This window comes from Gymnoscopelus microlampas, assembly GCF_963454915.1.
Source record: "Gymnoscopelus microlampas genome assembly, chromosome: 18".
Taxonomy (NCBI): Eukaryota; Metazoa; Chordata; class Actinopteri; order Myctophiformes; family Myctophidae; genus Gymnoscopelus; species Gymnoscopelus microlampas.
This window is the reverse complement of record NC_139955.1, coordinates 4,203,954-4,228,690: the sequence shown is the minus strand read 5'-3', so window position 1 is coordinate 4,228,690 and position 24,737 is coordinate 4,203,954. Positions and strand designations below refer to the sequence as shown.

General features: G+C 41.2%; 1 protein-coding gene across 1 annotated transcript; it reads left to right on the top strand.

Moving 5' to 3' along the window:
* Positions 1-498: 498 nt before the first annotated feature.
* LOC311065349 (endothelin receptor type B-like) lies at positions 499-24,737 on the top strand. The gene is made up of 8 exons (XM_084085650.1): positions 499-659; positions 8,698-9,396; positions 14,631-14,743; positions 15,651-15,855; positions 17,748-17,897; positions 18,932-19,065; positions 19,520-19,628; positions 20,442-24,737. The coding sequence occupies exons 2-8, from the start codon at positions 8,983-8,985 to the stop codon at positions 20,577-20,579; spliced, it is 1,263 nt and encodes a 420-aa protein (XP_083941776.1). The 5' UTR covers positions 499-659; positions 8,698-8,982; the 3' UTR covers positions 20,580-24,737.

The following is a 24,737-nucleotide window of genomic DNA, read 5'->3' as shown; positions in this document are numbered from 1 at the left end:
GGTCCCGGGGAGACATCACATTTCTATTTTGGGTCTCGAGCTTGTTTGGGAACCACTAGCTAACTAACACTAACCACCAACAGCAGGGGTCTTCAATGTTTTTCAGGCCAAAAGGACCCCCTAGCTGAGAGAGAGAGAGGGCGTTGTGAACTTGTAGATCTGCTATTTTTGTCTAAAGTTCTCCCCAGAATAGGAATGCCAGGGTTCAAGTGGTTAATGTAAAAATAAAAAAATAAATCTATCACACAAAGATTTGACTGTAGTAACTCTGAGGACCCACTAGGGGTCCCGAACCCCCTATTGAAGACCCCCGCACTAGAGTCTACACAGCTCCAGGAGGGATAATAAGTTGGTGTATCTGTGCTGTGATTGGCTGTGTGATGAGCTCCAGGACTCGCAGGCTTTTATAAGCAGCAGACAGTGTGTGGTGGGAGGCACACCACTGGATCTCTCTGCTGCCTGCCTGTGGGATCAAGTGGATCTATATGTAACGGTCACCGCAGGGAGCTTTTGGGGATCGGCATAATATAACGGTCAATACAACGGTCGTCAATTAACGCGGCCAATTAACGGACACTGGCCGGACTTTAAAAAAAAAAACAGTTTGATCACTAGTTCTGTTCCTGAAGGCAGTGAAGTGACGTTTATAGGTGCTGAAGGTGAGTCCGCACTGCCAGTGCGTGTTGTAGGCTACAATGTGTTTTATCAGTGGTGTAAAGTAGCGAAGTACATTTACTCAAGTACTGCACTTCGGTACAGTTTTGAGGTATTTTTTTTTTTACTTTACTGGAGCATTTCCAATTACCAATACTTTTACTTCTACTCCACTACATCTCAGAGGCAAATATTGTACTTTTACTCCACTAAAATTATTTGACAACTTTTTGCTTTAGTTACTTAGATTTATTATTATTTTATTATTTATTATTGATTATTATTACAAAACATACATTATTAACCACTTCAGCCCTATATATATTTCGGCCGTTTGAAAATAGCAGATCTACAAGCTCACAATGCCCATTTTTATACATTTGAAATTTTATGAAATGGGACATTCTGCATAATGAGTAGCCTACTTTTACTTTTGGTACTTTAAGTACACTTTGATACCAATACTGTTGTACCTTTACTCAAGTACATTTTGAATTCCGGACTTTTACTTGTAACAGAATATTTCTACATAAAAATGTGAGTACCTTTTCCACCACTGGTGTTATACAATGATGTTATTAGCTTTGCGTGCAGACGGTAAATTGATTGAATTTGAACATTTAATTTGAGCATTTAATTCAATTTATTGAGTTCCTTCAGCGACCTGGGATGACGCACAGATTAGTCAAACTGCAAGCACATGACTTTATATCATGGCCTACTTTTAAAACATATACATCATTATCCAGTTTTTAATTGAATTTTTTAATTTTTAATTCTATTTTTATGGACAAAGGCATACACAGAGGTAGCCAGTGGTGTAAAAAGTACTGACATGGTTTACGTAAGTAAAAGTATCAATACTGCAATGTAAAAGGCCAGAATAAAACATTTACTTGAGTAAAAGTACAAACGTATTGGTATCAAAATGTACTTAAAGTACCAAAAGAAAAAAGTACTCATTATGAATGTCCCATTTCACAAAATTTCAAATGTATAAAAATCATTTGAAAATAGCAGATCTACAAGCTCACAATGTGTGAGCTTGTAGACCAGCTATTTTCAAATGGCCGAAATGTATTGGCTGAAGTGGTTAATGGATGTTTTGTAATAATAATGAAAATCTACAAAGTAACTAGTAACTAAAGTTTTCAAATAATTGTAGAGGAGTCAAAGTATAATATTTGCCTTTGAGATGTAGTGGAGTAGAAGTAAAAGTATTGAAAACTGAAAATACTCCAGTAAAGTAAAACAAAAATACCTCAACATTGTGCTTAAGTACAGTACTTGAGTAAATGTACTTAGTTACTTCACGCCACTTTTCTACTCATCTGCAAAGTAGGCTACTGTATAGACATACTTCATGATGCATGCAGGAGCATGCCACATTTACCTATTTATGAAACAATATTTTACCTGTTAACATGCACAATTGTATACTATTTTCTTGCATGGCTATCTGAGTTGTTTGGAGCCAATAAAATAGCCTTTTCTTATTTTCTTATTGACTAGGATTATAATACATTTATTGTTGTGAGATTTGTTTGCAGGGTTACATTTCATAACCACACTTTGTGCTGGATGTATGAGAAACTAATCATAAATGTATCCGGATTATGTTGTCCTCACCTATAACACAATACCTAATCATATTTTCGTATGGATTATTGTTTGAGACATTTATGAAAATCCTTCTAGAGATTCCTATTTGACTGTAAAAAACTGGTGGAAAAAGTACTCAAATGTTTTACTTAAGTAAAAGTATCAATACTGCAATGTAGAAGTACTCTGTTAAAAGTAATAGTCCGGAATTCAAAGTTTACTTGAGTAAAAGTACAAAAGTATCAAAATGTACTTAAAGTGCCTAAAGTAAAAGTACTAAAATGTTTGAAAATAGCCGATCTACAAGCTCACCGCGACGCGTTTTGAGCTGGTAGATCGGCTATTTTCAAATAGCCTATGTGAATGTTGACAAATGGCTCACTTCAGATCAGTGTGGATCATGGGTCCCGCTTGTCTATTTCTGCTAAAGTCACAGTTTGTCTCATTATGTGTGTGTGTGTGTGTGTGTGTGTGTGTGTGTGTGTGTGTGTGTGTGTGTGTGTGTGTGTGTGTGTGTGTGTGTGTGTGTGTGTGTGTGTGTGTGTGTGTGTGTGTGTGTGTGTGTGCGTGCGTGCGTGTGTGCGTGTGGTGATAATCTGCAGCTGCTATGTTGTGCCTGGGACCCCCAGAAGAAAACATTTGAGTACAAAAAATGACAATTAAAAAAATATATATATTTACACATTTTCAAAAAATAGCAGGTCTACATGCAAGCTCATAGTGCGGCATGAAGTGAGCTTGTATATCAGCTATTTTTGAATAGCCCCCCCCCCCCAGGAGCTATAGAAACACACTATAGCCTATTTAGTTGACCGAGTCCCCCAGGGGACTATACTTGGACCGCAAATAGGGTTCAAGTGTTTTTTTAACCACTGTGTCAAACACATAAAGAATTTCTATAGACAGCTTAACCCATAAAAACCTGGAAAGAAATCTGTCATTTTAGATTTTCGCGTTGGCTATTCAAAAATAGCAGATACACAAACTCACAGCGCGTCACTCATTCTGTCACGCATCCTTATTCTGGGGGATAATAGCCGATCATACAAGCTGACAACGCATTGCAACGCGACACTTTGTCAGCTTGTATCATCGGCCGAAGAGATTTAGTGCAAAAGCATACCAAGTACAGTTGCAACTCAAGTTGAGAAAGCCCTGAGCTGATCAGAATAAAGTTGTGTCTTTCATAAACATGCTGATACGAGACGTCACTGTCTGGTACAGTAGGTGAACCATGTACACTGGCCTGTTGTCTCCATTTAACACTGCTAATGCTGTTCCTTAACCAGTAAATTGTTTAGAAACTCTTTTAAGGACTGTGAAATTAGATTTTTTTTTTGTCTTGATTTTCTAATTTAGTGTAAATGGTCAATTCTAAAGCCTTCACATAAAGCTGTTCTTTGTAGTTTTTTGGGTCTTTTTTACTCTCGTTTGCATGCTGAATTTTGCAAGATTAGTTTGGAGTCTTATTGGTGCAAGAAAATGAAGCCATTCCATGTGTTATGTACAGTAAGACCGGAGAGACAACTTATTGACAACCTGAAGGGTACGGATCAGTGGTGGAAAGTTATTAAGTACATTTACTCAAGTACCGTACTTAAAATTATACAATTTTGAGGTATTTTTACTTTACTGGAGTATTTCCAATCTGCAATACTTTTACTTCTACTCCACTACACCTCAGGGGAAAATATTGTACTTTTTACTCCACTACGATTATTTGAAAACTTTAGTTACTAGTTACTTTTTAAGAAGATTTTGAATATTATTACAAAACATGCATTAACCACTTCAACCCTATATATACCTTGACAATTTGAAAATAGCAGATCTACAAGCTCACAACGTGTCGCAAAGCAGATCTGTAGATCTAGATCTGCTATTTTCAAAATATTTTACACATGACGATGAATGATTAATGATGTACAGATCTTGAGACCACATACCTTACAGTCTAGGGCAGTGGTTCTCAATCTATTTCATGTCAAGGACCTCAAATTATTTTTTTTGGCTGACACAAGCTTTGTGTTATTAATATGTTTCGAAAATATTCCAAATTGTTCACATTTTTTCAAGGTTTTGTTTTGAAAATGTCAGATCTACAATCTCACTCGCATCACGGCGTGTTGTGAGATTGTAGATCGGGTATTTTAAAAAGCCGATTAAACTAATTTTGCTGGGGAACCCCTTCAAGGACCCCTGGGGGTCCCCGAACCCCACATTGAGAACCACTGGGCTAGAGTACCTAAAGGTCCGTTCACACTGAGCACTATAACCATAACTATAACCATATCGTTCACCATTGTATTTTATTTTATAGTTGGTGCGAACCACTTGGTAATCAGTACCTTTGGGGGTACAGCAACAAGGGACAGCAGAGCCTCACTAGGTAGAGCAGGCTTATCACTTTGCTAGGCCAAATGCAGAAAAATGTTTTCCCCCTCAGAAATGAGTTCAAATTCCCTTTATTTAAATTGTCAAATAAAACTTTAGTTATTAGTTGCTTTGAAGATTTTGAATATTATTTCAAAACATACATGAGCCACCTCAACCCTATATATACTTTGACTATTTGAAAATAGCCTTGTTCAGCAGCCTGATGACAGGCGGTGTCGTCAGGCTGGTCTCAGACCTTTGCTCTTCCTTGGACTTACCTGTGGATTATGCCAAGTGACTTGACTTTTTTTCTTTGCTCTTCCTCATGGACCTAGTTGCGGATTATACCAGTGTCAATCTACTTTATGTGGATTATGCGGTCGACACGCACTGACATTTTGCTCCTTAATCCCATATAAAAGTGCATGTACAACGCACTTATTTATTTTTTCTTTTTTTTCTAGCACCTTAACTAATGTCCATAAGTATATCATGCACTAGCTGCTGCGGTTCCGGTAGGAGACACAAAGAGTCTCCTTTGTGTCTCCTACTGGAACCACTGCCTACCGGTCCGCTGGTCATCAAATTATTGGTTTAGGAATGTGACAAAAACAAAAATATCCATGAATTCAAGTCTCCATGGGGTGACTAATCGATAGAAAAAACACATTTTTTGGGTGAACTATCCCTTAAAGCCAAAGTTAATAGGATAGGATACTATACATAATGGGCTAGAGTCTGTGAGAGATATGGGCTGATTTTGTAGGAAAACAAATAATATTTGTTTTATTTGCTTCACTACCACATCTAATTGTAAATGTAAGATTTGTTTCTATACATGTATTTATATTTATTTACAACAGGCTCATCTTTTTAACGCTGTTTCAGTTGGGATTTTACTACTTATATATATGCAGGTATAGTTCACCCAGAAAAAAATACTTATTTTCTATCAATTACACACCCCATGAACCCTTGAATTTCTTTTTGTCTCATTCCTAAGCCACTGATTTGATGACTGGCGGAGTCTCCGGTAAGAGATTCAAAGAGTCTCCATTGAGTCTCCTACCAAGTATTGGCTCAGGGATGCGACAAAAACAAAAAAATCTCCATGAGTTCAATGCTTCATGGGGTGTGTAATTGATAGAAAATAAGTCATGTTTTAGGGTGAACTAGTACTCCTTTAAACCTTCCGTAGTGAAACGAACCTGAGTTGACTCTGTACTTGCTCTGCTCTTGTTTCCAATCTACACCAAATCTTTTCGGTAGAAATAGCTAATCTACAAGCTCAGTAAGCTTGTAGATTGGCTATTTCTGGCGAATGTTCCCCCAGCATAGCAAGTGCTAGGGTTCAAGTGGTTAAAATCACACACACTTAAACTTAAAGTCTCCTCAAAGTAAAATTAGTTTTTATACAAAATCTAGTAATGAGTTATTATATACAAGATCTTATGAGTGTCTTCAAGATCTTATAATATAATGTTTTGTGATATCACATGAGTATCTGTGAGCATGTGTGTGTGTGTGTGTGTGTGTGTGTGTGTATGTGTGTGTGTGTGTGTGTGTGTGTGTGTGTGTGTGTGTGTGTGTGTGTGTGTGTGTGTGTGTGTGTGTGTGTGTGTGTGTGTGTGTGTGTGTGTGTGTGTGTGTGTGTGTGTGTGTGTGTGTGTGTGTGTGCACGCGCATGTCAGTATGTGCATGCATGTGAGCACACATCTTTCCTTCGGCCCCCGAAGGAAAGAGGGCGGCCCCTGAACTCCCTTTCTGTCAGAAAGCCCTTAGGGGCAACTTCTGTGTGGCCACCCACATGACACAGATGCAGGAAGTCAGGCTCAGTTTGCCCAATAACTTAATGCTTAATTCAGGAAGATACGGCATCCCACGCTTCGCCACTACATGCTAAATGGTACACCATACACGAAGATATCCTAAGTAAGTGCAGTCTGACGTCAGATCTCATCGACGTCCTATGATTACTGTTGCTAGATAGTGCGAGAGTACATTGCTGGGACAGAGATAGGTCGGTATAACAAATACCATTTTAGTGTGGCTTTAGTGGCTTGTGAAGAATGGGTACAATATTTAGTTCAGTGACCATGCATGGGGCTAGAGAATGGGTCAGAAGCTGTGTTCACGTTCACTTCTCCCATTGGAATGAATAGACTCTAGAGTACTTCTGGTCTCCTGGAGTGTAAAGCGGAGATTTGAGTGTCTTGCTTTTCTATTGTTTGTCTTGGGTTTGGCAGTCTTGCTTTCTATTGATTTGTCTTTGCTGTAACTCGTGGACACTGCCTCAGCCACTCCCATTTCCCCAGTGCCTTGATGTTCTGTTAATTGACCTTTGAAGCTCACCTGTGCCTGATCCTCCAAACGATCCCCAGAGACTAAAAGTACCCATGCTGCTGGCTGGCACTCCTTGTGGGTTTATAGTTTGTTTGTCTGTTCGTTTGTTGTAAATTGTATTTGAGTTTGTGTTTTCCTGAGAGGGTGTATTTTAAGTAAAGGTCTGCTTTAAGTTTAATTCTTGTTTCCTGTGTTTTGAGTTTTGCTTTTGGGTCCTACCTGGGTTTGAGTCCTGAAATACATATTTTCATACATAAAATATAGTGCACACATGACATTGACATTAAATGAAAATATTACATCCCATGTGCTTTTGACATTCATAAAAATCGTTGTTGGCAACACAACCATTACCTCTATATTCCCTATAACCGTTGATAGTAATTGGATATATTTGGTTTCTGAAATGATATCCAAATAATGGTCCTGTATGAGGTCTTATGTGCAGTACTTGTACCTTTCACATGTACCGTGTTGACAGACAAGGTCACACACTGATAGAAAATAAATTATGCTTATCGGAACGTTGGGCGTGTTGTGAAGAACGTTTGTCTTCCCTCTGAGGTAATGTTTGATTCGGTCCAAGTATGTTATTATCTGCTCACCCAAATATTTACTTTTAAACAGCACAGGGGGGGGGGCGAAAAATGCACCCATAAAAAAAATAAAAACGTTTTTTTTTCCTAAATACATAACATAAGCCTAACCTAACCCTAACCCTAAAACCGAAATAAAGTAACAAAGAAACGCCCAAAAACGGCCACAATCCGCGAAATAACCGCTTCGCGCGCGCGCATTGGTCGCGCACATGCACGCGCGCTGCGCGCATGTGCGCTGGGGGGGGGGGGAATTGTCCGTTGCCTAGTGCGCATTTTGACATTAACACAGCCCTGCTTTTAAACCTTAACAGTTTTGGGGGAACTGTGATAGAATTACACCATGTTGTTCACCTTTGGCCTTATGATATGTTCTGACAATCTGAATAGAATCAAGATGACATGGCACATGCCAGGTAACTAGTATATTGTTTTGGGTGACACAAGCAAGTCCCTCTCTTACCGTAGGTAGAACAACGTGGTGGAAGAAGTACTAGTGTTTTGGTGATCTAGTAAATAGCAATAGCACAGTAGAAATACAATACAAGTTGCAAGTAAAAGGCTTGAATAAAAAAAATACTTTAGTAAAAGTACTAAAGTATTGTCATCAAAATATACTTACAGTACAAAAGTACTCACATTTGTTCAAAATTTGGTAAACATTTTCAAAAATAGTGGATCTACAAGTGACATGACACGTTGTGAGCTTGTACATCAGCTATTTTCTAATATCCAAAGTATAACATAGGGTTTAACTGTTTGTCTTGTGAGAATAATGTAAATCTGCAAAGTAACTAGTAAGGTGGAGTAAAAGCAATGGGGAAAATAGCAAATCTAGAAGCGTGAGCTTGTACACCTGCTATTTTCGGCACGCGACTTGGCTCGCAACTCAGGCTTAACGAGGGTCTAACGAGGATCTAACAAGCTGCTAACGAGGGTCCTAAGGAGCTGTTAACTGGGACTCGGCACACCACGAGGAATCGCGAGGTCCAGATGCTGTTTACCTTGATGTCCCGCTTGCAGAAACCTGCGTCATATTTGTTTCGCGCATGCAGCTGGGCTTCCTGTTTGTGTTTAATATCAGCAGCACAGATAATCACTGGTGTCTCTTCTACTTTCCCTGCAGGCCCCTTGAAAGCAGTCAGGATACAAACCCAAGCCCCCGCGTCTGGAACTAGGCCCAGCGTGTCTGTGTGTGTGTGTGTGTGTGTGTGTGTTTGTGTGAATGTGTGTGCATGTATATGTTTGTGTGCATGTGCTGGATATTTCCCCCTGTGCCTTTGAGTTTACGGTTGCGTGGCCTTGAGTCATCGTGAGAGTGTGTGTGTGTGTGTGTGTGTGTGTGTGTGTGTGGGTGTGGGTGTGTGTGTCTGTTTGTGTGTGTGTGGGTGTGTCCGTGTGCTGTGAGAGGATGAGGGCTGTTATTGGCCTGCTGTTCCTCCTGACCGTGACACCGGCCGGAGCTCTGCGGTTCAGCCGGGACTCGCCGGACGACCCCGGAGCCAAGGGGACCTCCTCCTCCTCCTCCTCCTCAGCCAACGCCTCCTCGGCGCCTCCCCTCCCAGCGCCGGCCGACGGGGGCCGGCCGCGCGGCGCCTTCCCCCCCATGTGCATAAAGCGCACGGAGATCCAGCTGGCCTTCAAGTACGTGAACACGGTGGTGTCGTGCGTGATCTTCGTGGTGGGGATCATCGGGAACTCCACGCTGCTGAGGATCATCTACAAGAACAAGTGCATGAGGAACGGCCCCAACGTGCTCATAGGCAGCCTGGCCCTGGGGGACCTGCTCTACATTCTGATCGCCATCCCCATCAACGTGTACAAGGTAAAAAATACTGTAATGGTTCCCAATCAACCCAATCTTTATGGGTTGCGAGTAAATGTTTTTTTTTATTTAAATCAAATCAAAAAATCGAATAATTTCCATAAATAAATACAATAAAAAACCTTTAAGAAGTAGTGAAAATAGCAGATGTACAAGCTCACAATGTGGCACGAAGCAACATATTGTGAGCTTGTAGATCTGCTATTTTCATTACTTGGGTCCCAGGCTAACGTCTATTTTCTCTTTTGGGTCTTGAGCTAAAAGGTTTGAGAACCACTGCTGTAAAACTCTCTCACTCACGCACTCACTTACACTCACTTACACGCACACGCACACGCACACGCACGCACACACACACACACACACACACACACACACACACACACACACACACATGACATGCCTACATCATTTGGTTTGTTGAGATGCTAAATGAGGCAAACAATTGGTTTTGATTCCTTTTTTGTGTGGGTTTCTGGTAAGTATTAAAAAATGCACCCACGAAGACACTTACCCACTTCAAACCTACTGGTGTTCCTATTTTGTGTCATCTCACTTTCAATATGTTTGCATTTATTAAGCAAAATAGCACATTTACAAGCCCACAACATGAGATGAGGTCAAATTTCGCCATGAGATCAGGTTTCGCCATGTACGACAAAGTATGAAATAAAAATAGGGCTTAAAGGTCCTTACACACCGGGCGACACCGGCGAAAATAGCGAATATACGCAAAATTCGGACTCGTTCCGAATAATTAAAAGACGCTTTTTCGCTTCGCTTTTTCGCTCCATGTACGGAGCCATTGACTTTATAAGGTTTTAAAAAAAAACGCATTATTCGCACGAAAAAATCGCCCCGGTGTGTAACAACCTTAAGACTTAAAACCCATAATATACCACGCCTTAAGTGGTAATTATTGTAAAAAGTAATTGGTGGCATGTAAAAGTGAAAAAAAGTGGAATGTAATTCATTTATAATTTAACTGCCGCCAGTTACATTCCATTTATTCTAACCAATGTATCTTTCTTTGGCTTTAGTGCTGACAGCGTCTTTCCCATTAGGCTGGGGTTGTGTTTATGAATCGTGCAGTATGTTTTTTCTATGCTTTTATTCATGAGAGGGTTAACCATTTCAGTCCAGGTGCACACAGCCATACGTACAGTACAGACATACAAGCCTAATTTATGCTCCGTTGCGTGTCGAAAACGGACGAGAATAGCAGACCCACAGGCTCACAACGCGCTGCGTCTGCGACGCGTTGTGATCTTGTAGGTAGGCTATTCTCAGACAGCAACACCGGTGTGCGGCGAAATATGTATCAGGAGAATCTGCCTCTTTGTGCTCTGCAACCGTTAATGTGATGAGTAAACCATTTTAGCACGCTGGTTTCTAAAAGCAGTCACAGACAAATCACATTTGAATTAAGCTTTAAACTACTTTTTACCAGACTGTTCTGCCAAGTTCAGTAAAAAAAAGAAAGAAAGTGAAACACTTATACAACATTGTTCATGCTGTCTTACCACAAATCACATTTCATTCAGACTAAAGGGAATATTAGCATTTTTGCAAATGCAAAATTTGCCTCAGAGACGTTTTGGTATGCTAGGTAATATGCCAGGAAGGAAGCATTGCGTTCATGCAGATCACGGGAGTTTTACGCACTGTAATCAGCTGTAATCAGCTGTCAGTCTGTTGATTGTTCAATCAGCCACGCTTTTCTACACACCAATCACAGCTCTGTTGATCGTTACCAAATCAGCCATGCTTTGCTACACTCCAATCACAGCTCATTCCCACAACAAGGTGTTTCACAGTGTGGCTTCCCGGTCGCAACAAGGCGGTACATTTTAATGTGGCTCCAACCGACACTGGACCTCTGCTTTTCAGTTGCTGCCACATACCTGTACACTGACTGCTCCTGCTGGCAAAGCTTAAGCTTGCCTCCACCACCTCAGCCTCCACCTTCTAGTTGAGAGTCTTGCATGGCTCAAACGTTGAACTGAATGTTGTTAAACTGCAATTCAAGTTTGCATGACTCAAGTTAAACTGATTAAATGTCTTTCTATGTGCCTGCTCTTGTACCTAAGGGGGATTTTGTATTCACCTGTTTAGGCTGTGTGTTTTCCACTTCCTGTCGATTTCATTAGATATCATTGGTCATCTGACCAGTTTCATTGGATTTCATTGGATCAAATCAGGAAGTGGAAAACACAGCCTAGGAAACAGGTGAATAGCGTTCCCTGATTTTGCTTAGTATACTGCTTAGGTCAAACTGTTGAACATCTTAAGAGCGGAGCCAACCACACCAAGTATGACTGTATTCCATTTGTTGCAATAAATGGTTAAATCTATTTATGATGTGAGTGGTACTGACTTAACTAAGATTATTTCAAGATAAGTTGAGTGAAATAGTCTGTCTAATGTTCCCCGATTAATATTTAAGTTGGTAGAGTTGGTGATAGACACTGTATATAGATTAATTTGGACCACTTTAACCCTGGCATCCCTACTTGGCCCATGTCATAATAGAACTTTTTTTGTTTTTAATAGTGTAGCGGTGCGTCACAATGCTAAAACGTTAAAAAACAGATTTAGTTTTTTTAATAGTGATGTAACATGTCACAATGAGTTCTGAGCTTGTAGATCAGCTATTGTTGAGAGCTTATATCGACAACAAACTACAGTACCACAACCTTGTAGTGCAATGTGATGAATTGTTACTGACTTTGTCCTTAAGTTGAACTGACTTCACTGTTGGGTGATGAAGACCATACTGTACTGTGTTGTGTTTGGGCCATACTGCAGTGTTTCTTAAAGTGTGGTCCGGGGCCTTCCAGGGGGTCCTTGAGGGCCTTCCAGGGGGTCCCCATCAAAATAGTTTAATATTGCATAAAAATCATTTTAACCACTTTAATTCTATTTTATATGTCATATTTGAAAATAGCCCATGTAAACGGATGCAACGTGTTGTGAGCCAGTAGATCTGCTATTTTGGAGATTTGTGAAAAATTTGGAACTAGAAAAAGTGCTCCTCGGAGCACAGGTCTCCGCCAGGTCAGGTAGGTTATTGTGGCCTCCTGGTGGCGCTATAATTAGGCCTTGCATGGCAATCGGACACTGCATTCATGATTTGAGGCATTTTGTTCCACAAATGTGTTTAGCTAAATTAGACCTACTGGTGGCGCTATAACAGGACAATGCGAAAGGATGGCATTTCTTCCTCGGCCTAGTGGGAATGTGTGTGCAAAATTTCACAGAAATCGCACGTTGCGTTCATGATTTGAGGCATTTTGTTGAAACGGACCCATCCAGCAAACTTTGGAAGCCAATGTTGGCCAATTAGGATGGAATATGAAATATTGGACACTTCCATCTTGATCACATGACTATAGAGATACTGTGTACCGATTTGCGTGATTCTTGGACAGAATGTGAAGGAGTAATAGCAAAAAAATAGTTTTCCAAAGTCAGCCTCCTGGTGGCGCTCTAAAAGGCAGATGTGAAAAATGCATTGCAAAGGTTTTTCCTTTACCTCTAGGGAGAATGCTTGTAAAGTTTCACGCAGATCCGTGCAGTTATAGTTAAAAATGCAAATAGGCTTGTTATAGCGCCACCATGAGGCTGATTTGAACATTTTCAAGTGGCATTGCTTCCTCAGCCTAGTGGGAATGTGCGTGTGCAATTTAATGGAAATGGCAAGCTGCGTTCATGGTTTGAGGCCGTTTGTTCAAAACGGACCAATCCTGCAAACTTTGGAAGCCAACCTTAGGCAATGAGGATGGAATATGGGAAATCGGACAGATCCGGGTTGATCACATGACTATAGAGATACTGTGTACCGATTTGCATGACGTTTGGTTAAAAGCTGTAGGAGTAATGGGAAAAAAATGGTTTTGCACAAATCGGCCTCCTGGTGGCGCTATAACAGGCCCATGTGAAAAATGTGGGGCAGAGGTTCTGAATTGGCATCCAGGGAGTGGGTGTGCATAGTTTCGCAGCGACTGGGCCAACAGTGCCGGAGATTAGCTGCTAACGGACGGACAGGACGGACGGACACACGGACGGACGGACGGACGGACAGACAGGGGGTAAAACATACTCTCTCGCCATGCCTTTCGGGCCTGGCGGAGACAATAATCTTTTTAACACCACAAATCTTATGGGGCCGGTCCCTGGCATAAAATCTGTGGCTATCAATTTGGGGGTCCTATGAGAATGTTTGAGAAGCACGGCCATGCTGTACTTGTACTGTTGTGCTTGGCTTTAGCTGCTGTGACATAAAAAAACATTCTTGAAGGTTGAAACAACAACAGCGGACACATGGAAGAAACTGTCCCTGCCTGAACCCCAGACAGCCAGTGTTCATGTACAGCAGTGGTTCTCAAACTATGTCATGTCAAGGACCCCCAAATTGACACATATTAGCCCGCGGACCCCCATTTGAAAAGATATCATTAGTATCAATTTGACTCTGAGAGTGTGCAAATGGAACCAAATGGACCCATACTGAGCCACAAGGGTCCATTTTGTTCCTATCCTAACTATCTATCATTTGGCTGGGCACCCCCTGGAACCCCCTCAAGGACCCCTTGGTGTCCCCACACCCCACTTTGAGAACCTCTGATGTACAGTACACGCAAAACTGACTGAAAAGTATTTTATGTGGAACACAATAAATGTTTCTCGAGACAAATAGTTCTATCATGAAACATGTTTGGAGCCATGTAAAAACTTTTTAAGGGCCATGTGTAATAAGGAAAAATGGGGCGGGGGGGGGGGGGGGTAGATGTACTAGGAACGTTATTTTATAATGAAGAACAACGTAAACATGTAACCTGAAGTTTTGGAGTTGTCTCCCTTTATTCTCACTGATGCATCTTTCCTCCTATTTCCCTGAGGCAGCTCTTAGCAGACTAATCTAATCATACCTTCCGCTACGTGGATGTGTTACCACTTTTGCTCCCTATGTTTAACCTAATGTCACATTCTATACGAATATATGTACATATCTTGATTTATTTTGTTATGTTCTCTTAAACATGCATGTTTTTTTTCATCCTGCTCTCCCTCTCCCTGCCTGCCCCCCACCTCTCATTTTTCAAAGTTGCATTTTCCCGCTTATTTCCCTGACGCAGCTCTTAGCAGAGGACTGATGCGTCTTTCCTCTTATATCCCTGATGCAGCTCTTATCAGAGGACTGATGCGTCTTTCCTCTTATATCCCTGATGCAGCTCCTAGCAGAGGACTGGCCCTTCGGTGTCTACATCTGCAAGCTCTTCCCGTTCATCCAGAAAGCCTCGGTGGGAATTACTGTCCTCAGCCTGTGTGCTCTGAGCATCGACCGGTCAGTGGAAGTCCATTTACTCTACACACAGACAATTTACATATCATATGACCTCGATATTAATGAATTAAAACCAGGAAAGCATCATTAGATTTTTGCGTTGGCTATTCAAAAACAGCAGATCTACAAGCTCACAGCGCGTCACTTCGTGCCGCGCTGCGAGCTTGTACATCTGCTGTTTTTGAACATTTTGGGAAAATCTAGAAAGTTTCAGAACTACAAATTCAGGAGGCATTCTGTGGAATCTGCCTCATGGAGGCCTTTTAATTTGTCTGTGTCTTTTTCTGTTGTGTGAATGCATGCGTGTCTATGTGTATGTCTGTTTGTCTACATCACTGGGTGTGTGTGTGTGTGTGTGTGTGTGTGTGTGTGTGTGTGTGTGTGTGTGTGTGTGTGTGTGTGCGTGTGCGTGTGCGTGTGCGTGTGTGTGTGTCAGTGGTGTAAAGTAACTAAGTACATTTACCCAAGTACTGTACTTAAGTACAATTTTGCGGTATTTTTTACTTTACTGAAGTATTTCCAATTTTCAGTACTTTTACTTGTACTCCATATCTCAGAAGCAAATATTTTACTTTTACTCCACTACAATTATTTGAAAACTTTAGTCACAAGTTACTTTGCAGATACACATTTTTATATTATAAAACAAACATTAACCACTTCCGATCTACAAGCTCACAACAGCTTTACATTTTGAGCTTGTAGAGCTGCTATTTTCAAACATTTTAGTACCTTTACTTTTGGTACTTTAAGTATATTTTGATGCCAATACTTTTGCACTTTTACTCAAGTAACATTTTGAACACAGGCCTTTTTACAGAGCATTTCTACATGGTGGTATTGCTACTTTTACTTAAGTCAAATATTCGACTTCTTCCACCACTGGTGTGTGCGCGCGCGCGTGCAGCTACCATGCAGTGACGTCGTGGAGCAGGGTGAAGGGGATGGGGATCCCTCTATGGAAGGCGGTGGAGGTGACGTCCATCTGGCTGGTGGCCGTGCTGCTGGCCGTCCCCGAGGCGCTGGCCTTCGACATGACCGAGATGCCCTACAGGGGCGCCAAGCTGCGTGTCTGCATGCTGCCCCCCGAGCAGAGCACCAGCTTTCTGCAGGTATGATACAAGCATCTTTCAAGGCTGTGAACCTCCAAAATAATCGTATTTGAACTGGGGACCCCCCCCCAGGTCGGAACAAAACCGACACCCAAGAATGCAATATTCAATCAGTTATATCAGGGGTCTTCAACAGGGGGTCCGGGACCCCTAGGGGGTCCTCAGAGCTACTGTAGGGGGTCCGCCAAATCTTTGTGTGATAGGATTTCGTTTTTTTTTACATTAACCACTTGAACCCTAGAATTCCTTTTCTGAGGGGAACATTAGCTGAAAATAGCAGATCTACAAGCTCTCAACGCCTCGGGCTGCGAGGCGTTGAGAGCTTGTAGATCGGCTATTTTTGGCAAAGAGGCTAGGTGTAGAGGGGAAAAAGAGCAGACTAAGTTAAAAAAAAAAACTTAAATCTGAAACACAATTTTATACAATATAGAGGAGGGGGTCCCTGGTTCATCTCTCTCTCAGCTAGGGGGTCCTTGGCCTGAAAACGTTGAAGACCCCTGAGTTATATTATTTTGTCACTGCAAGTACAAGCTCTAACCTCATCCCACTGTATTTAATGCAAAAAAAAATGTTAAAAGCTAAAAGTTAAAAAGCATAAAGCACATTGTTATTTCATAAATCCCTTTACTATGAACATTGTTGCTTCTTGTGTTCACGTGATGTCACTGCACTATCTCTGAGAAGTCAAAGATAGTGACAAAGAGCAGAGTTTCCGGTCAGGCGTTTCAGGATCATTATGCTTGTGAAAAAACTCTTGGACTGTGTTCACCCTAAAAAAAATGTAGAAATGGTCAGTGGTGGACAGTGACAATGTACATTTACTTGAGTACTGTGCTCAAGTGTGTGTTTTGAGTATCTGTACACTATTTGAGTATTTTATTTTTATTATTATCATTATTATATTTTGTATTTTTACTTTTACATTTCAAAGACAAACACATTGTACTGTTGACTCCACTACATTTCTAGGAAGTGACCCCCCCCCCCCCCCCCCCCCCCCCCCGATACTTGTACTGTAGGTCTTCTGTTTTCATTATTTGTTTATTTTTTAAACATAAAAAAACTACGATTAAATACAGCAATGCATTGATATTAAAAAGTAAACATACTTTGTAATTTGTACTTTTGAATACTTTTTAAAGGCTAGGCTAGTACCTCAGTACTTTAACTCAAATTTGTCTAAGCAACTTTCACTTGTAGTTGAGTAATATTTGACCAGGAGTATCTATAGTACAGTATACTTTGACTGGGGTTGGGTACTTTGTCCACCACTGTACATGGTGCCTTCCTTATCCAAGTATCACCAGGGTGGAACTAGTGAACCCAAAAGATGCCTGCTTTACGTTTGACATGTCTGCTTTTCATAATATTCTCAATATTGAATTACTTTCAAATAAGGTAATGTTAGCATTTTTCTTGCTAAACGGCAGACTAACGTTTCCCAAAGGATTCATGTGTGCACAGCCCACTTCTGCTTTGACTTTAGGCCTGCCAGTGGATTTATAAACTACGAACACACCGCAGGAATGTGCGAAACCCATCTTTGTGTTAGTAAATAAATGCAAATGCTAAGAGAATAGTGTCTATAACTGGATGTCATTGCATAATTCTGATGGTGAACAACCTCAAAGTGACTGCACATGGGGAAATCGAGTGATTGAAAACCAAGTTAATTTCTTTTCCTGTTTTTCGTTTAATTCTCCCGGCTCTGATGACAGAACGTACTGAAATGATCCTTTTCCATCAAGCAGCACATTTTCTGAACTGAAAACATAGTTGTTGAAACCACAGTCAGGAAACAGGCAGGAGAAACCAATTCTCCCAAATCTTGTCTTGAGTAAATCCACATGTCCATTCTCTTAGCGGGTGTGTCTTTATGTTTTTCCCCCCAGTTCTACCAGGATGTGAAGGACTGGTGGCTGTTTGGCTTCTATTTCTGCCTGCCGCTGGCCTGCACCGGTGTCTTCTACACGCTCATGTCCTGCGAAATGCTCAGTCGCAAGAAAGGCATGCGCATCGCACTGAATGACCATATGAAACAGGTACGTACGTGAATGCTCTCTACTGAGACTGAATTTGAATCCTGAAACGTAACAGTTTTGCACATATGAGGTTTCCATCCGATATACGATATACTAGTGGTTATCACATTTTTCATGTCAAGGACCCCCAAATTGACACTTATTACCCCACGGACCCCCATTTGAAAAGATAAGCCAGGGACCCCAATAAGAGAAGGTTTTTACGGCTCTAGCAGTGATTCTCAACCATTTTAATTTCAAGGACCCCCAGTTTAACATGCATTAGGCTACGGACCCCCATTTAATGGCATTTATACCTCTGGGACCCCAATTCATATTGGATAATCAATGTTAATTTAACTCTGAGAGTGTACAAATGGAACCAAATGGACCCTAACGGGTCCATTTGGTTCCATTTGTACACTCGCAGAGTTACACACCCATAAGGGTCCATTTGGTTCCTGTCCATCATTTAGCTGGGGACCCCCTGGAACCCCCTCAAGTACCCCTGGGGGTCCCCTGACCCCACTTTGAGAACCAATGCGATATACAACACACAACATATTATCTACGTTATATGTCTCAATAGGACAGAATAATTGACCTGTTGATAATTTAAGGGACAGCAGTGGCCCAGGAGGTACAGTAGAGTGGCTGTCTGGGAATCGGAAGGTCCCCGGTTCAATCCCCGAATCCTCCAGGCTTCATGTCGAGGTGTCTATGAGCAAGACACTGGAGCTCCATGTGTTCCCTCTGAGAAGCACGCCGCTAGGTCAAACAGAGCAGTGGACTCTAAGGATATTTTATTCCTCTGCTTTTTTCATTTTTGACCCTGACAAAAAAATATATTTCTATCTTATCCAGTATTATTATCTTTAGTTTATCATTCTTATTGCTACTACCATGTCGTTGTATTGTTTTGTATTGTATTGTTTTGTAAGCACACTTCTGCAGAACAGGCCTCACCAACATTTCGCTGCTTGTACTTAAGTACTAAGTAAGACAAATAAAACCCTTCTTGATTCTTGATCGTCTCTTTTCACGTGTGTCTGTAGAGGAGGGAAGTTGCGAAGACGGTGTTTTGCCTGGTGCTGATATTTGCACTGTGCTGGCTGCCTCTTCATCTCAGTCGTATTCTGAGGAAGACTATTTACGACCCGAATGACCCCAACCGCTGTGAACTGCTCAGGTACAGTAAGCACCTACAGACAAACACACAAACACGCACGCACGCACCACACACACACACACACACACACACACACACACACACACACACACACACACACACACACACACACACACACACACACACACACACACACACACACACACACACACACACACACACTTACCTGTACAGGTGTGGCACTCAACATCAGCAAAACCATCTCCCTGCATTGTTAATGCACTATACCATGAAAATACCACGCTTTCGATGCTCGACTGAAGCAGACAATAATCCACAATGACCTGCTTCCTTACAGTATAGATTTGCAGGAACACACACACACACACACACACACACATACATACATACATACTGCATCTTCCCTGATGTCACGTTAGGGTCATGAGAACTCATTGTTCTCTGCTCTCACATCCTGTTGACCTGGCGGTGAACTTTGACCCTCTCTCTTCAGCTTCCTGTTAGTAATGGATTACATCGGCATCAACATGGCGTCCCTGAACTCCTGCATCAACCCCATCGCTCTCTACTTTGTCAGCCAGAAGTTTAAGAACTGCTTCCAGGTCAGACAGCGCACGCATGCATGCGTCTCTCCCACACAGGCACGTGTGGGAGAGACGCACACACGCATGCACGCACGCACGCACAGTCACACACGCACATGCACGCACGCACACAAATACACACTATTGCTTGTGTGTAATGTATTACAAATTATTATACCCAGGTTACTGTATAGCTATTGATTTAGGGCCTCAACTATCAATTATCCTATCAATTACTTTTCTTAATCACATAATGGAGAAGCAGGGTTTAATGTTTTTTTATTTTTTTATTTCAACTAATCGATTAACCACTTAAAGGACCACATCACCCATTTTCTACCGTGTCTTCATATATTTGGTCCTCACTAATGCTCATGATAATATGGTACCATTTTTGTCTACTCAGTCAGTGTCTCAGAGGAGGGCTGTTCAGAAACCCGCCTACCAGTAACATCATTGGTAGGCAGGTTTGGTCATTTCACAATGGCTTCTATTATAGCACGCTAACTTTCCAGGAATTGAAAGCCTGCAGTTTCTATTTGCTTGGATTCCCCATTGATGATGTCACTGGTAGACAGGTTTCTGAACTGTTCACAGCCCTCCTCTGAGACACAGATTGAGTAGACAGAAATGGTGCTGTCTTATAATAAGCATTAGTGAGGACCAATTATATGAAGATGGGTGGAGTGGTCCTTTAAGCCCTATTCTATACTTTGTCTTGCAAACAACTATTATTTTATCCATTTACCAAAAGATATATATAATTGGTTTGATGTACTGTTGCAGCCCTTGTTGTTTGATAGAGTGTTTTGTGTGTTCTGTGTTCTGCAGTCGTGTCTGTGCTGCTGGTGTTACAGAACATCTCCCATCGATGAAAGAGGCTCTGGCATCCGCTGGAAAGGCTCCTGTCATGGAAACGGACTGGATCGTACCAACTCACGCTCCAGTCAGAAATACAGCTCCACATAGACACACACATGCATACGTGAGCGAGTGCGTGCGTGCACACACACACGCACGCACGCACGCACGCACGCACGCACACACACACACACACACACACACACACACAGAGACAGACTCCTCTACAAAGCCTTTATTATAAATGTTGAGAAAGCAATCTTCACTGCCACAGACTGTGCATCAGACTGTTCACCGCTGTGCTAGCTAGCAGTAAAAGACCAGCCAAGACATGGGCCCACACGATGACCTGCTTACCACTGTTAAAAAAGCTAAAACTGAGGTGGTACGGCCACATCACCAGATTCTCAGGCCTTGCAAAGACCGTTCTACAAGGCACTGTACTTGTAAGGTGGTAGAAAACAAGTGAGACAAAAGAAAAGAAGAAAAGAAAACATCAGAGAATGAACTCACTTGAAACGCATTGAGGCAATGAGAGCTGCCGAGGACAGAGAGGGAGCTGGTCAACCGATCGTCTCTGGTGCCCCAACCACCCTCCATTGTTATGGGATAGGATAGGAACAAATACAACCACTGTGCTAACTGGCAGAACCACCTTGTTAGCTAGCAATATCGCCATGCTAGCTAGCAGAACCACTGTGATAACCGGCAGAACCACTGTGCTAGCTAGCAGATCCACTGTTTTACTACCAGAACCACTGGGCTAGCTAGCAGAGCCACTGTGCTAACTAGCAGAACCATTGTGCTAATTAGCAGTAGCCTACCCCATTGCTATCTAGCAGAACCGCTGTGCTAGTTAGCTAGTAGAGCTGCTGTGCTAACTGGCATAATCACTGTGCTAGCTTTCCATAGACTCGTACAGAATGAGAAGACAGAGGGAGAAACTCACCCTGACAAAACGAATGTGACTAAACCAGAAAGTCCAAAACACAAACCAAAGCATCATTTAGCTTTTAGCCGAGTCCTCTGTGATAGATTTTAGCCTTTAGTAGTGGATGTACTTTTAATCAGTAGCCCATATATTGTTAAAGTGTGTTAATGTGAGTTAATGTTGAATATTTTATCCAGGCTGCAGAGGTGTGTATATGATACATGTCAATTGGAACTTCTTTGTACTATACCAGTGGTTCTAAAACAAAAAAGAGTGAAAAAGAAAACTTTCAAGGACCTCTATAACTCTGCGCGTACAAATGTGGGTCCCTTTGGTTCCATTATTTTGTACAGTGTCAGATACAGACCTGTAAGGGTACATTTCCCCAGAGTCCCTTTGAAAACCACTATACCAAATATGAATGAATGCAAATGTTAAAGACCAGCTGAAATGGCTTTCTTTGACCATAATCTTGATGTGTTTCTCTTTGAAACAGGGGCCCGGCCATGGTATTTACACTCCTGCATGTTGCATTGCGTGTTGTGCAACAAGCAGTGCTGAATCAAGGTTGCTACTCAAGGCTGCAGTAACATGTTTGTAAACAAACATTTAACTTTTTTTTGTGTTGCTGCGTTCGTTTGTAAATCTGCGTATAAGCCATCTTTGTATGACATTCTCCACAGAGTAGCACCGCCCTCTAGTCTGTAGCGAGTGTCACTCCTCAATATTAATGGTGGAAATTGATCTGGACCTGCTGACCTAAATCACGCATTACATTTTTGTTTGGCAGCAAGTAATTAAGATTGGACTTTTAGTGACTTTTTGATATTAAAAAAATCACAATTTTATTTTATATTTATTTTTTTTCTTCATTATGACCACGGATATGCTCTAAAAGTGCGACCAGGGTGCAAAAATCTTTTTTTTAAATTTCAGCTGGTCTTTAAAAGATGCTGGTTTCACCGTTTGGAGCTTCAACGTCTGACAGGGGAAAGCTGGAGACAAAATGTGAGTGAGAAAAACAAATGTGAGTGAGAAAAACAGTCCAGAAGCTCCAGAGGGGTGAGGGTAGCTGCAGAGGGGGGGGGGTGTGCGTTCAGCATGACCAACATCCACAGCTGACAATGGAAGCGTGTGTTCAGTGTGTTTTTGCCCCTAACCAGCAGCATCAACGAACTCACAGGCAGTGACGGCATCATAGTGGAGGAAAATGGGCCCCACTGTACCAGCAGCAGTCATGCGACAGAGTCGATAATCTGTGATCTTTTCTCTCTGGCTTACACATGAGAGAGAACAAAGTCATGCGGAGGGCAGCTGTTATTCAGTCTGGCAAATTGCATAGAAAGTTGTTTTGTGTTTTCCAGTGGTGGACACTAACCAACTAGGCTACAGTACATTTACTGTTGTGCTGAAGTACATTTTTGAGTATCTGTACGTTGCTTGAGTATATTTGTGTTTTTTTGGTAAGTTTAGCCTATGACTTTAACGCCACTACATTTCAAAGACAAATATTGTACTCTTAACTCCAGTACATTTCTAGGAAGGGACCCAAACTAAAAAGAAAAAAAATATATAGTGAAAACAGTAGATTGGCATTTTGGGGGGAAAATGTATTTTCTTTTTTTTGTTGACAATGTCAATATAGCGATGCAATATAAGAATAAAATGTGCTTTGTAATTTGTGCTTTTGAATACAAAAGCATGCACTTTTGAATACCCAAGTAGGCCTATTTTTAAAAGCAATTAAGTACCGGAGTACTTTAACTCAAGTAAAGATTTGACTGGGTAATTTTCACTTAGTTGAGTAATATTTCAACAGGTACTGGGGTTGAGTACTTTTGTCCACCACTGGAGTTGTCATTGTTTTCCATGTTGTTCATAATCGTTACCATACCATGACCGCTGTGTATAAAGCTTACGCGGAGTATACGCGTCCAGAGTCCAGACTGGAAGCACCTCTGCACAAGCTTTCACAAATTGTATTTTTGTAAGAACATATCTTAGTGTCATTTTAAAATGTACCAGTTTGTATTATAAAGTGTTCATATATTATTTCATTACGTCCATCGATGTGTTTTTCTATCTCAGCTGAGTCAGCTACCTGTAATAGCTGCAGTTTTTAGGGCTGTACTTCTGTTGACTGAAGCCGCAACTGGTTTAGGAGTGAACTACAAAGAACAGACCCTGGTTCACTCCTAAACGAGCCCGTTCTCGTTAGGAAACGTAAAAATCGATACTAATGGTCAAAACGTACATAATAGTACGTTATGTCTCCCCATAAGTAACATAGTATGTATTCAAACGATGTAAATAACTAAATGTTGTCATTTGTTATTAATTTTATAAGTGCAACTCAACATTTAATCGCAAGATTATATCCATGTTTTTATTTTTATAATTGTATATAAAAATAAAAGTCTTGCAATTTAATTGTTGAGTTGCAGTTACTATAACTAGTAATCATGTTACTTATGGAGAGACATAACTTACTATACACTGTTATGTACTTTGTGACCGTTAGTATCCATTGTTTTGTAATGAGATCGTATTGCCTAAACACACCATCACTCTTAGTTTATTTTGTGTTAGAAAATGTGAAAAGTGGGGAAATGGTGTTAACAATGGAGTCAAAGTACAAATAATCAGCATACAAGCTGTTCTTCACAATTATCTCACTTCATACACGACGCAAGGCTTTGTTATGATAATGACTTCTTGTCAGCAAGCGAACACCGCCATACCGCAACAATAACTGAAGGGAGCACTTCACCCATTTTCAATATATATCTTCATAAAACTGGTCCTCACTGATGCCATAGAAGATATGGCTCCTTTTCTGTCTACTCACTCTGCATCTCATTGGTGGGATATGGACTCATTGGGCAACAGACTGAACACATGTACTGTGAACAGAAATCTGTGATTCATTTAAAAGCTACTCAAATTGTCCACTTGAACCCTAGCGTCCCTATTCTGGGGCCAACATTTGCAAAGAATAGCAGCTCCACAAACATGTAGAGCTGCTATTTTTTGGTGAAGACATTTGTTGTAGAGGGAAAACCGTATGGGGCCCTATGTACAACTGGGGTACTCCGGTCAACTAAATAAAGGGTTTAAGTGGTTAAATGGAGAGTTTGTAACCACCATATATACCATATTATTATTTGGGGGTTTTATCATTTTCAATAATTAACTTTTCAGCTTGTTCGTATTTCCATGATCTGAGTAACTTTGTGAATATACTTTCAGAGGGAAGTTTAGTTTATTAATGGTTCTGTTCTGAAGTAGCCTACTTTTAAGGTAAAACATTATGTGAAGATAGGCCTGTGTGTAAA